Source organism: Phragmites australis, chromosome 22 (genome assembly GCF_958298935.1).
Source record: "Phragmites australis chromosome 22, lpPhrAust1.1, whole genome shotgun sequence".
Classification (NCBI taxonomy): Eukaryota; Viridiplantae; Streptophyta; class Magnoliopsida; order Poales; family Poaceae; genus Phragmites; species Phragmites australis.
In genome coordinates, this window is record NC_084942.1 from 24,230,642 (window position 1) to 24,244,250 (window position 13,609).

A 13,609-nucleotide genomic window follows, 5' to 3' on the forward strand; every position below is an offset into this window, starting at 1 on the left:
TACTTTAGAAGGCAGGATAGCAAGTATCATGCTTCATAGGAGGTTCAATAGACGAGCCATCATATCTTGTGAGGTAGGTAGACCTATTCTGAACATATATAAACCAGTACTAGAGCAAATCCTATCCCGTTAGGAGCCACTATTCAATTTTTCTAAGAGAGGAACAACACAACAATATCCCGTTAGGAGCCATGCACTTGGGGACTACACAGTTAGGATGTTTCAAACGCAATTTGCCAAATTTGAAAAGTGAGAGTTTTCTGCGAAATTCAGAATTTCTGCTTCCGCGGGAATCAGATGTCCAAAACGAAGTTTGAAGCTCTATATCCGAAATTTTGAACTTTTTTTAGACTTCCAAAATCCCCAATTTAAGGATTCAAACAAATAGCCGCGTGTGTGTTATGGGCTGCAAAGTGTTGTGCTTGGGGGAAGAAGCCCAATAAAACTAGCAGGCTCGCAGTCCCGTTTCCCCTTCTGCCGATCACACTGTCCTCAACACAAAAAAGGGGCATAAATCAAATCTTGAAGCAAATTGAAGGCATGATTGGGAATAACTTAGTGCAGCATTAGCAAACACAATAAAATTGTTGTTACACATTTTCTTTTCTAGAGGAGTACGTGCAATAGAGTTTTCAGGAAGTGTCCTGACATGCTCACATGATCATGCTTACGCACAAGCCAGGTACCTCTCCAACCAATCTGTTTTTGGTGGCCTTTGAATGTAGCAGTTGGACTTAAAGACCAGGAAATTAAACTTGATTTTGTTTGCTTAATTATTAAGGAAGTACTGTACTATATATGCCCTTAGTATGTCGTCCCCTGCAGTCCAATTACTACTTGTTTTAGAAAGACTATACTACCATGGACCCGGCCGAGAAGCAGGAGATCGTCGACGGCCTGGAGATGTTCCGAGACGGCAAGGAGTACTACGCATCGGTGGGCAAGGCGTGGAAGCGCGGGTACCTGCTGTTCGGGCCCCTGGCACCGGCAAGTCCACCATGATCGCCGCCATGGCCAACTTCCTCGACTACGACATGTACGACCTGGAGCTGACGGCGGTGAAGAGCAACACCGAGCTGCGGAGGCTGTTCATCGAGACGACGGCCGGGCAAGTCCATCATCGTCATCGAGGACATCGACTGCTCCATGGACCTCACCGGCAAGCGCAAGAAGAAGAAGAATCAGGCAAGAAGGTCAAGAAGAAGATGGTGCAGCCGATGTGGGGCGAGGAGGACGAGGACCGGAAGGTGACGCTGTCGGGGCTGCTCAACAGCATAGACGGGCCACAAGGAGAAGCTAGCTGGACCCTGCGCTGATCCGGCGGGGCAGGATGGACATGCATGATGCACATCGAGATGTCCTATTGCCGCTTCGAGGGCTTATTCAAGGTGCTGGCCAACAATTACCTGGGCGTGGCCGAGCACGAGCTGTTCGGCGAGATCCGGCGGCTGCTGGAGGAGGTGGACATGACGCCGGCAGACGTGGCCGAGAAACTGATGGCCCGGTCCAAGAAGAAGGACGTGGATGATGCATGCCTCGGGAAGCATGTTAAGGCGCTCAAGGTGGCCAAGGAGGAGGAGTTCGCAAAAGCACTGGCCGGGAACAACAAGAGGAAGGAACTGATGAAGACAAGGATGACAGCGACGATGACAACACTTAAAGTGATGGATGATGACTCCGACGAGGAAGAAGAATGATAAAAGGGCGGATAAGTAAATAAGAAGCTGAATTTCAAACTGATCTGCAAGTAGCAGATCATGGACAATGATTATTGACTGATAGTGTGGTACATACTACTTAATTTCAGTGGCTAGTTATGCATGGATTACCTGCTACCAGACACTGAAACTCAGCTCCCTTGGGCGTTGGCATTTGCAGTAGTTCAGTTATACATGGAGTACCTGCGCCTGCATGCTGTTAAGCTTCAAATTAATTTGTGCGCATTTGATCACTAATGAAGAAAAAAAGGGAAAGATGATTATTGTCAGGCCATGTAAACATGGATGAATGGTATAAAGAAGAACATATGTATGGGCATCAACAGTCTATATTCTGCGCTGACGATTGAAGAGCAAACTTGAAACAAGACCAAATTAAGGTCAAGTTTCAGGTTGGGCGTACAATAGGATTGGGCTTATGTAACTACTGAGCTTTTTTTTTCTTCCTTTGAGGAGATGTTACTATTGGGCTTACGTAACTTGGTTTCAAAGTGGGGCCAGCCCTTTATTTATGTAGAGGCCTTGCTCCCAAATCAAGCTTTTAGGCCCATGGACAGAGAGGTATTAGCTAGCAGGCTGGCTTTAGTCGGAAACACCATACGCAGCGCGTCCGAAAAGAACTTAGTGATACCGCGCTTTGAGATTTTGGCGTGCTATGCACCTACGGCCAAGCTTCTTTCTTCTTCCTCTCGTCCTCCCAACAACACATTCTTCTTGACAACGTCATCTCTGACGAGGTCGACTTCTCCGACGAGGTTAGGGTTAGGGTTTAAGGTTGAATTAGGGTTTGAGATTTGGATGGGCACCGATTCTAGAGGCCGGCCGAGCAGCGGCGGTGGCGGATGTGGGGACGCTGTGGTGAGGTAGAGGACCACCAACTGGCGGTGCCAAGGCGGGAGCGGATCCTCTGGCGGGAAGTCACCGGAGAAAAGGAAAGAGGGCGGGGCAAGGACATCTCGTTAGAGATTTGGAAGAAGAAAGAAAGGAGAAGGGAAGAGGAGGGGCACGGCAGTGGCGGATGTGGGGGTGGGGTGACGAGGCAGAGGACCACCGGTTGGTTGGTGCTAGGACAAGAGTAGATCCAGCAGCGAGAAGTCACCGGAGAAAGAGAAAGAGGGCATGGTAAGGACATCTCGCCAGAGATGTAGACGAAGAAAGAAAGGAGAAGGAAAGAGGAGAGGTGTAGCAATGGCGGACATGTGTGTGGGATGACAAGGCAGAGAACCACCAGTTGGGAGGTGCCAGGGTGGGAGTGGATCCAACGGCGAGAAATCACCAGAGACAAAGAAAGAGGGCAATGCAAAGACGTCTCGCCAAGAGACGTAGAATAAGAAAGAGATGAGAAGGGAGGAGGAGGGGCACGGCGGCAACGGAGGGAGGGAGGTGAACCGGCGGTGGAGGTGGTCGCCAGTGGACTATGCCGATGCAGGGGACAGTGATGGGACCAGGAATAAGAGAAAATAGTAGGTTGTAGCCTTATTTCATGTGGGTTGTGCTACCCGTGAGCTCGATTCGATCTAAGCTACTGGCTATGTATATGGTCTCGGCTTTAGTTGCTTGTTCTCTGTCAATCAGTTTAGCTCAACCTCATGATTATTCTACTGATCTTTTAACTAGCTACTGATCAGTCCCTTGGAGTAAGAATAAATTTGTTCCTTAGGGGAAAGAATATAATTGATTATGGTGTCACAGTCTCTATGAGAGATGAAGAAGCAGACGAGCGTTGTGCGGCCTCCTGTCCTCATCCATGGGCGCCGCAAAGCAACAAGCCAACAAGACACGACCAAGTTCTAATGTTATATTTTGTGATGGTCAGTTGGCCACCTAGTGCTTTGTAGCATGCAGCTGGTGGTCTGCAAATACAAATGCGTAGCTGTACTCTATTGACTTGGCGATTGGCATCCCAAGTCAAAACTGAAAAATCCATCACTAGAAAGTAGTTGGCCTTGATTCAGTTCAACCCCCGGGGCACCCATCATCTGTGTTTCTGTTAACAGCAGCAACACAGGAGGTCTGTTGCGCTATACCAGACGCAGAATAGTGAAATCAGAGGCAGCAGAGAAGCATAAAAAAAGCAGCGAGAGGAAGAAGAAGAAGAAGCAGAGGAAGACAGGAAGGATTCGGACGGAGGAGCAGATGTATTGCTTGTAGAAGAAGATGTAGTTTGTTCATAATTGTCTACCTCAACTCCTCTCTCTTCCAGCCCACTCATCATCTCCAGACACACGCACACGCACGGCAACGGGTTCAGGCGCACGGGTAGATTCAGGTTCGGACTCTTGGAAAACATCAGGTACAGGTGCGCTAACACTCCCCAGTCCCCCCTCTTGAGGGTCTGCTTGACCATATATATATTCCTGCTGCCATCCTGCACACGATCGCCCTCAACAGCTCATACAAGTCTATCTGCTATTTTCACGGCATGCTCATCATCATGCGTGTCTGTTAGGGAAGCGTGGCTGTTTAGCCTGTTAGGCGTTAGTTGAGGACTGATCTCTCTTTCAGCACTCTCGCTTATCTCTCTTGTCAGTCTATAAGTCCTCAGTAAAACTGATATGAACATGAGCTGAATTCAATCTCTTACATATCGAACAACAAATATATCTAGTTTAGAACTTTACACGAGAAATTCCAATCTGCTAAACCCTACCGGCCAGAGTGGTGGCATTTCCTGGGAGATCAGTTAGCCCTCGTCTCTATGCCAAAAGCTTGGGCATTCACTCGCGGCGCTGGATCGCCACCGCATAAAATTTGCAGGTTTGAGAAGAAGATAATCAGACAAACATAGATATATGTGGGCTTATGAAAGCCCTACGTACTTTCGAGTGGTCTTTTGCGATTTGCTTCCCTTTGATCCAAAAGGCATTATGGAATTTGTGCAGCCAAACTATTTTAATTTTGGCCAACCACGTTGAAACGATCTGAGCATCTGGTGCTATTCAGAAGTTACTTTTTTCATGATAAATGTACGGATAACACTTTTATATACATGGCAAGATCTCTCTCTACATGTATGCCAATAATCGAAGTTTGTACTTAGTAGTACTCAGTCACACATGTAGACGTGTGCAGAAGAAGATAGGGAGATTAAAGTAGTGGATGGACTGCTGCTGCATTTCCCAACTATCTCGTCTCCTCTGCTAGGTTCCCTACCACCAACCCAATTGCTGATTTCTCTACTCTCCGAGTTGACAACTTGACATACATGCTGCCTCTCTCTCTCTTCCCTATCTTCTTCTAAATGGAGTCCTACGACTCCTGATCTCACTACTCTTGTCTTGTCAATCCAACCGAGTAGAGAGAGAGAGAGAGAGACCCAGTGGACACTAGCTAGCTAGAGTCTGCAGGGAGGTAGAGAGACAGAGAGTAGATCGATAAGATCCAGAGTCCATCTTGTTCGCCGACGATCTTCAAGATGCGGCTCGGCGCCGTCATCTTCGGCTGCGCGCTCCTCCTGCTCCTCCCTGCCTCGCGTGCCTTCCCGCTATGCACCGACCAAAGTGAGTTCACATCACTTGGATACGGCGCTACGCGATTCAATTCCCACCCACCCAACTCACTTACTTGTACTCTATACAGGGGCGCCGGTGGTGCTCAACAAGACGCTCGGCTTCTGCGCCTCCTACAGCGGCAGCAGCTGCTGCGACGCCGCCGCCGACTCCGCGCTGCGCAAGCAGCTCGACGCCATGAACGTCTCCGACGCTGCCTGCGCCGCCGTCCTCAAGTCCATCATCTGCGCGGTACGCCCTGGCCTCCCTCTTCTCTTGTACTCACTACTTTTACAGGCACCAAGCTTTATTGACTCTTATCGTAGTTACCAGCATATCTGTGCACAAAGTTTGAACCTTTGCTTCTTGCTGACACTGAACTCGTGATAATTAACAGAATACTGTCGAAATGCACAAAATTTCAGGAATTCATATGTTCAATATTCTGAGTTCGAAATGATTTTGTGGAAGATTAAGCACCAGTTGAAATAAATATGAAAAAAATAGACTGCACCTAAGAGAGCTATACAAGTTTTGATCTCTGAAATTTTGATTTCACTAACTGTAATGAATCGAACGACTCCGCTTCCAGAAATGCAGTCCATACTCTGCTGACTTGTTCAACGCTGGGCCAAAGATCCGGACAATTCCTTTCCTGTGCAACTCTACCTCCTCAACAACTTCTGCTCAATCCAAGGAAACCACACAGGACTACTGCAAACTTGTTTGGGAAACTTGCAAGGATGTGAGAATACTGAACTCTCCCTTTCAACCTCCCCTGCAAGGCAGTGCGACGCTTCCTAGTTCATCGTCAAAGCTTACTGATGCCTGGCAATCCGAAAATGACTTTTGTACATCGTTTGGTGGCGCGCCAAATGACCAGTCAGTTTGCTTCAGTGGCAATGCAGTTTCATTTAACACCACCCAACCTTCACCCTCTCCTAAAGGGATATGCCTAGAGAGGATTGATAATGGATCCTACCTTAACATGGCTCCTCACCCTGATGGCTCCAATAGAATCTTCTTGGGCAGCCAAGCTGGGAAGATATGGCTGGCAACTGTCCCTGAGCAAGGATCTGGAGGTACTCTGCAATTCGAAGAAGCAAGCCCATTTGTTGATCTGACTGACCAGGTCCACTTTGATTCGAAGTTTGGACTCATGGGTATGGCTTTTCATCCGAATTTCGCAACCAATGGCCGCTTCTTTGCCTCTTACAACTGTGATAGGACAAAGTCACCCAGCTGCACGGGGAGATGCTCCTGCAATTCTGATGTGGATTGTGATCCCTCAAAGCTCGGTACCGATAATGGTGCTCAACCATGCCAGTATCAAGTTGTTGTATCGGAATATTCGGCCAAAGGTTCCTCATCAAACGTTTCTGAGGTTTGCTCATCTGGATATGCTCTTCCATTCATGTCTTGAAAATTCCCTGAACCTCATCCGTTCACATTCTTCCTCAAATGTTTTTGTTAGGTAACGTCTGCTGATCCGTTTGAAGTTAGAAGGATTTTTACTATGGGGCTACCTTACACATCTCAACATGGAGGCCAAGTACTTTTTGGTCCTACCGATGGCTACCTCTACCTAATGATGGGGGATGGTGGAGGAAAGGGAGACCCTTTTAATTTCGCTCAGAACAAAAAGTCACTTCTGGGAAAAATTATGAGGCTTGACATTGACAATACACTGAGTAAGTCTTTCTGTCATTTGCTGATTTGTTCAAATTGAAATTGCTTGTCATTTGTTGATTTGCTCAAATTGAAATTCTTAGTTTTACTACTTTCCTTGAGTCCCTTCGGTTTCCATGTTTACATCTCCATAAGTTCCTCTTAGTTATTTTACATTGAAACTTTGGCACCGGTGCTAAAGAACAAAATGGTACTCCCCGGTCCTAACCACTAACCAGTAACCAGCACCATCGGTGAGACTATTTCAATGATGTATCTCTTTTGGCCCATAGTATTAGCTACTAAGTGAGCAAACTATTGGAAACGTTGTGTATTTCTTTTCCTGTCTAGAGGACGGATTAGTCAAAGAGGACAGATTAGTCAAAGTTGCTAGATGATGATTAGGAATCTGCTTTAGGAACTTCATAGTGGCAGCACTACCAATTATCACGGTTATAAAATCTTGCGAGCGCTAGTCACTCTTCAAATTGATGTCTGGCAATTCGAATTAGTCTATAAGATTATGGACTAACTGGTTTCTTTTGCCAATACAAATACTTGTCAGATAAACTTAAGCTCTATTTTTTTTTGTCTGAAGAAACGATTAGCAACATGCCTACATGTGTAGCAAACTCATGTATCTGATTTGACAATTTTATTCTTTAAGCTTTCAAAAATTAATGTTCTTCTGTTTTTCTTTTCAGGAGAGAGTGAAATCAATAACAAAAGTTTATGGGGTAATTATTCTATTCCAAAAGACAACCCGTACGCTGATGATAGTGTCTTGGAACCAGAAATTTGGGCATTGGGTCTTAGAAACCCGTGGAGATGCAGCTTTGATTCGGAGAGGCCTTCCTACTTCTACTGTGGAGATGTTGGTCAGGTACTATTCAAGAACATAAGGACTCCCCTCCACGTTTAGTTTGCCAGCTGCTAATTTTGATTTGCTTCATTAGTTTGATTGCCCTGTGTTCTCAGGGATTTATTGCTTCTAGACATCGTCGAGAAACTGAACATGTGCACTTTATGTATAAATGGCACATCATTTGTATTTGTAGGATCTATATGAAGAAGTAGATTTGATATCCAAAGGTGGAAACTATGGATGGCGTGCGTATGAGGGGCCACTTGTTTATCATCCATCATGGGCACCTGGAGGAAACACATCACTCAACTCCATTAACGCCATTCCTCCGATCATGGGATACAGCCATTCTGATGTCAATAAGAACATTGGATCCGCATCGATCATGGGCGGTTATGTCTACCGAGGCTCTACTGATCCTTGCTTGTATGGAAGGTATCATCGCTGTTGGCTCAATATTACTACGTCGATGAAACTAATGTGCAGCTCAATTGTTAAAATTCCACTCATGGGATGGGATGTAATGTTTTTCAGGTACTTGTATGCTGATCTTTACGCCTCAGTCATGTGGACTGGCACAGAGACCCCGGACAGCAGCGGGAACTACACCTCCACTCTGATTCCCTTCAGCTGCTCCAAGGACTCCCCAATACCCTGTGACACCGCTGCTGGGAGCCCCCTCCCATCACTGGGCTACATATACTCCTTCGGTGAGGACAACAGCAAGGACATCTATGTCTTGGCCAGCAAAGGCGTCTACCGAGTCGTCAGGCCCAGCCTCTGTGACTACACTTGTCCAACAGAGAAAGCTGCAACGAACAATGGTGCGACACCTCCTGCTCCTTCATCCAAGGCGCCAGCGACAGGAAAAACGAGCAAGGAGATGGGAGTCCTTTTGCTGTCTGTTATTATGTTCTGGGTTTTGGTAACATAGGATGGGTGATCAATCCTGATATGTTGGATACTCATTAGGTTGAAATCATACCATTTTTGTGAGCTCCCCTTGGAGTAAAATGCTCAAATGTTGCATAAACTCCCCTGCTGTAAACGCAAACTAGTAACTTCATAAGCTTTCCAACGATATATACTCTATATAACAAAGGTACATAAGTTGTTGATACTAATATAGAATAATCCCTCCTCGTTACCGGCTGAATACATGACTCAATTTATTAATGAAAATAAATAAATAAATTAGAAGAAAAATTTGCAGATAATTTTCTTCTCCTTTTTCGGATTCTATCTAAAATGAAAAATATGATATCGCTCCTGACGTCTTCATTCGATGTTACTTCTATAACATAACTATATCTCTATATCTTAAGTTTCTGTTTGATGTTATCGTATTAAATATTTATATTTTTTTGCAGTGTAGGAGCATTTAGCTTAGTATAGTAATATTTGAGAGGAATTAGGTTGGAAATGAAAGAGAGGTCAACATCCCCCCTGGAGTGAGGAGACAGAGTCGCTGCCTCCCCGGCGATGAAGCCCATCCCCCAGTCCGTCCTCGCCGCCGTCGACCGCCGGTGGCTGCTCCCCCTCGCCGTCGGCTCCGCGCTCTCGCTCCTCCTCCTCGTCGCCCTCACCACCTTCCCTTTCCCCTTCCCCTCCTCCGCCTCCTCGCCCTCCCCGGCCCTCTTCGTCGAGCACAAGCTCGCCCCTTCCCCGCCGTCCTCCAGCGCCTCACTCCCCCGCATCGCCTTCCTCATATCTGGATCCGCGGGAGACGCCTCCGCGCTCCGCCGCGTCCTCCTCGCGCTCTACCACCCCAGGAACCGCTACATCCTGCACTTGGATGCCGAGGCGCCGGACTCCGACCGGAGGGACCTCGCTGCCGGACTCGCGGACCACCCGGTCATCGCTTCTGCCGGCAACGTGCGCGTCGTCGAGCGCGCCAACCTCATCACGTACCGTGGGCCCACCATGGTCGCCAACACACTGCACGCCGCCGCCGCCTTCTTGTGGGCCGACGCTGGCGCCGGCGGCTCGGAGTGGGATTGGTTCATCAACCTCTCCGCCTCGGATTACCCGCTCGTCACGCAGGATGGTACGGACTTCTTGATTCACCAGAGGTCTTGGGTAACATTTTTTTTTTTACTTTTTAGCTTGCTGCAGATCTAATACATGTGTTCGCCAAGCTTCCGCGTGATCTTAACTTCATCGACCACACGAGCGACATTGGATGGAAGGAGTATGTGCTTTCTAGCTTCGTTGATAATTGCTCACTGATCACTGTGGATGCTGACTGAGGTCAATGCTTGTCTTGTTTGTGATGGCGTGTAGGTTTCAGAGGGCAAAGCCGGTGATCATTGACCCAGGGCTCTACATGAAGAAGAAGTCAGATGTGTTCTGGATACCGCAGCGGCGGAGCGTCCCCACGGCCTTCAAGCTCTTCACTGGTATGGACACTGCTTGGAATCTATCCTATGTTTGTAAATGACATCACTGACTAGTCGAAAGATTCACATTCTAGTGTTAACACGTAAATTTGTGTTGAACTTACCAAGCATTTGTGCATATTAGGGTAGCTCGTGGCTTACTTTTTCAATTGTTTTTACTGGCTAGATTTGTTGATTTGCCCTTGTCGCGGCTGTAGGAGGTGCTTAGATATTTTTTTTATTGAATATGATGCCGTTGAAAGCTTCAAACTATACATTCATGGATCTCTGCCATTTGTTGAAAAGATGCTGGTCATTTCTAGTTGTAGTGACCGGTTCAAAATTTTGAACTATGAACTGATACAGGGATTTTCACCAACTTATCAATTGTTACTATGGTAAATTTCAGTTATCAGTTTACCATAGGTATTCTGCAAAATCCTTCACACAAATGTGGTGCTTTTCTAGCTTGTTCTATAGTATAGTGTTTATTGCCAAAACTCTCATTTGTAAAATTACCTTCGTTTTGTGATTTAATTTTTTGTGATCTGATTGATGTAGCAAACATTTGGATTCTGTTTGGTTTTGTTGCCTGTAGTAATAATTTTACCTTTGCATGCCAAGGCATTTGGTATAAAGATGAGCTCTTGTTTGGGAAAGCAATCTAGTCATCTCAGGCTAGATTATTTGCCTACTGCATATTGACTGTCATCAATTTGAAAGCTTTATCGTTCATCCTGGTTATGTGTCCGTTTACCCAATTCAGAAACTGTCTCAATGAATTTTCCATAGAAATATAGTTTTCCTTAAATGTCCAAGAACTTAACCACAGGCACTTCTGGAAGCTTGTAACCGATCCGTCACTAGTGAGTTAATCTGGTGGTTTCATATTTTAAAAGCACCCCCCCCCCCCCAACCAAAAAAAAGGAGCTCTCTCTAGGCAGGGAATTAATTGATTCTAGTTACTTAAATTGTTACTTCACCTCAGATATAAATGCTCTAGGTTTAGACAGCTTAACCAGATAACTAGAAGATGTAAAAATGTAGAGCCTAATGCAACGGAGATAAAGGCGTAGGATCCATAACTACCTAGAAGCAAAATCTTAGCACCACTTGCTTTCTTTTGTAACTAGTAACAAAGAAATTCTATGGACTTTATTCTTCTTTGTTCCAACCCAGCAAGACTAGTATCTTTAGAGCTTTTATGGAATGAGACCAGCTTTATTAGTTTGAGCCTTTGTAGAATAAGTGTTAATTTTAAATCTCTGAGCTTTTAAAGATAGAGGCATCTAAGGATCCTATGACATTGCAGGTTCTGCTTGGATGGCATTATCTAGGCCCTTTGTCGAATACTGCGTATGGGGCTGGGACAACCTGCCTCGTACTGTACTCATGTACTACGCCAATTTCATCTCCTCGCCAGAAGGTTACTTCCACACCGTGGTCTGCAATGCTGAGGAATTCAAGAACACGACCGTGAACCATGACCTGCATTACATCTCATGGGACAACCCTCCAAAGCAGCACCCGCACTACCTCACGGTCGAGGACTTGGACAGGATGGTTGCTAGTGATGCGCCATTTGCTCGGAAGTTCCACGCAGACGACCCGGTGCTAGACAAGATAGACGAGGAGATCCTGTTCCGTGGCCTGGACATGCCGACTCCCGGAGGCTGGTGCGCGGGAACGAGAGAGAACGGGAGCGACCCTTGCTCGGTCATCGGAGACACCAGTCTCCTTCAGCCTGGCCGTGGGGCTGTGCGGCTGCAGCGACTGATGACCTCGCTATTGTCGGAGGAGAAGTTCCACCCAAGGCAGTGCAAGTAGTGTTTGTCTCTGACTCAGATCAAAGCTATGTATGATACACGCATGGGCTGCTGCTACTGGTGGGCGGTACTAGTTCGCCATTTTGTTATGCAGCTTCCATTTAACTTATGCCCTGTTGTTGTACGACCACATCAGTAGAGGCTGTTATTTGTATCATCCGGATGTAAGACTTGACACGAGAGAGATGATGCATCATCATCATCCAAGGTATCTATCAGCTATGGACCTGGTCTTGAAAAACATGGTTATCTGATCATTATATATGTTACAGACTTACAGTGTATAGTCTCACTTCATCCAATATGTTGGTTTACCGTGGTTTCTGAACCACACAATATGTTGCTTTGTTGCCTGCCATCTGAGGAAATGCATTCCTTCATATTTTTTTTTAGCAGCCTTTCGTCAGTTGTATCCCTGCCTCCCCTAGGCCCATGCCCATGGTCATGCCTGCACGGCCTGGAAGGGAGGAGTGGAGTGGACTGTGATCACATAGGCCCACATGGTTGCAGAAATCTATTGTTGCTAACCAAGGTTGCCAATACCACCTTGTCCTGGCGAATACATTTGGTCCACTACGATAGAAATGTTTTTTCTAGGTAGATTGCAATCGGATTTTTGGAACCGATGGTAATAAAACTACAACAGTTGGTCCCATAGTTCAGAGTTCAGACCGACTAAAACAGCCTGCATAGCCAAGAACTGGTTGTAACAGTGGCTTATTCTAGTCGATTTATAGTAAAAGCTGATCGTAAGCCAGTCGATTTATAGTAAAAACTGACTGTAATAATTAGACTAATATAGTCGATTCCGAACAAGAACGTACTGAAATATGTTACAGTCGATTCATGCATAGAACTGACTGTAGTTAAAGCATTACTACAGTCGGTTCCTTATGTGAACTGATTGCGACTGATTTTGAGGAAGAAGTAGGGGAGCTCGCCCGGGAGAATTTGGGTGACTGGTGAAACGGAGAGAGGAGACCGAGATGAGTCTATTTTTAGGAGTGTTAAGGCGGTGCAACATGGGCGTGACAAGGCGGTGGAGCTGAGCACAGTAAGGTGGCGGTGACCTTCGGTGGCGAGTTCCACGTGTCAAAGGCGTGTCAAGGAGATGGCGATGACTCCGTGCAGCAGACTGATTGCGTGCTAGCAAACACGACGTAGAGGACGTGATGAGGACAGGTAGCGGCTTAGTTAGAAATAGGGGGGAGAGTAGGCGAGGAAGGCAACTGGGGAAGACGACGCGAGGAAGAGGACGATGAGGTGGCAAACCTCATGTGTCAGCAATACGCTGTTGGGTGGTGGAGCAGGCCAAGGTGGACCGAAGGCGTGGGAGCTTGGCTAATGGGCTAAAGAAGAGGAGGGGCCTAGGTCGAAAAAATGAAAGAGAGGGGAAATTGGGTTGGGTTGGAAAATAGAGAAATAGAAAAAGGAAGGAGGGATTTAAGTTGGGCTGACTGAGCTACGAAATGGGGATGAAATGGAATTCATCCTGACTTGTTTTGGATTTGAAAAGTGGTTTTGGAATTTTAGAGAAGATGCAGGATTCCTATTTGAACTAGCTCACAGAATTTCAATAAAATTCAGAGGATTCCAAAATGCTACATGAATACTTTTTGTGGACGTTTTCAAAATATATGTTTAAATTTGGCGTGAATTTAGGATG

At 46.3% G+C, this 13,609-nt stretch overlaps 2 protein-coding genes and 1 pseudogene across 2 annotated transcripts; all 3 read left to right on the plus strand.

Annotated features, from left to right (window-relative positions):
* Positions 1–861: 861 nt before the first annotated feature.
* Positions 862–1,697, plus strand: LOC133904653 (AAA-ATPase At3g28510-like; annotated as a pseudogene).
* A 2,814-nt stretch (positions 1,698–4,511) lies between these two features.
* On the plus strand, positions 4,512–8,836 carry LOC133905284 (HIPL1 protein-like). Its single transcript, XM_062347042.1, has 7 exons — positions 4,512–5,218; positions 5,298–5,458; positions 5,799–6,590; positions 6,681–6,897; positions 7,579–7,757; positions 7,933–8,174; positions 8,274–8,836. Exons 1-7 carry the CDS (start codon positions 5,134–5,136, stop codon positions 8,671–8,673), a joined length of 2,076 nt encoding a protein of 691 aa, XP_062203026.1. The 5' UTR covers positions 4,512–5,133; the 3' UTR covers positions 8,674–8,836.
* A 307-nt stretch (positions 8,837–9,143) lies between these two features.
* LOC133905193 (beta-glucuronosyltransferase GlcAT14A-like) lies at positions 9,144–12,235 on the plus strand. Its single transcript, XM_062346919.1, has 4 exons — positions 9,144–9,786; positions 9,855–9,930; positions 10,023–10,138; positions 11,430–12,235. Exons 1-4 carry the CDS (start codon positions 9,222–9,224, stop codon positions 11,942–11,944), a joined length of 1,272 nt encoding a protein of 423 aa, XP_062202903.1. The 5' UTR covers positions 9,144–9,221; the 3' UTR covers positions 11,945–12,235.
* The last annotated feature ends 1,374 nt before the right edge of the window (positions 12,236–13,609 follow it).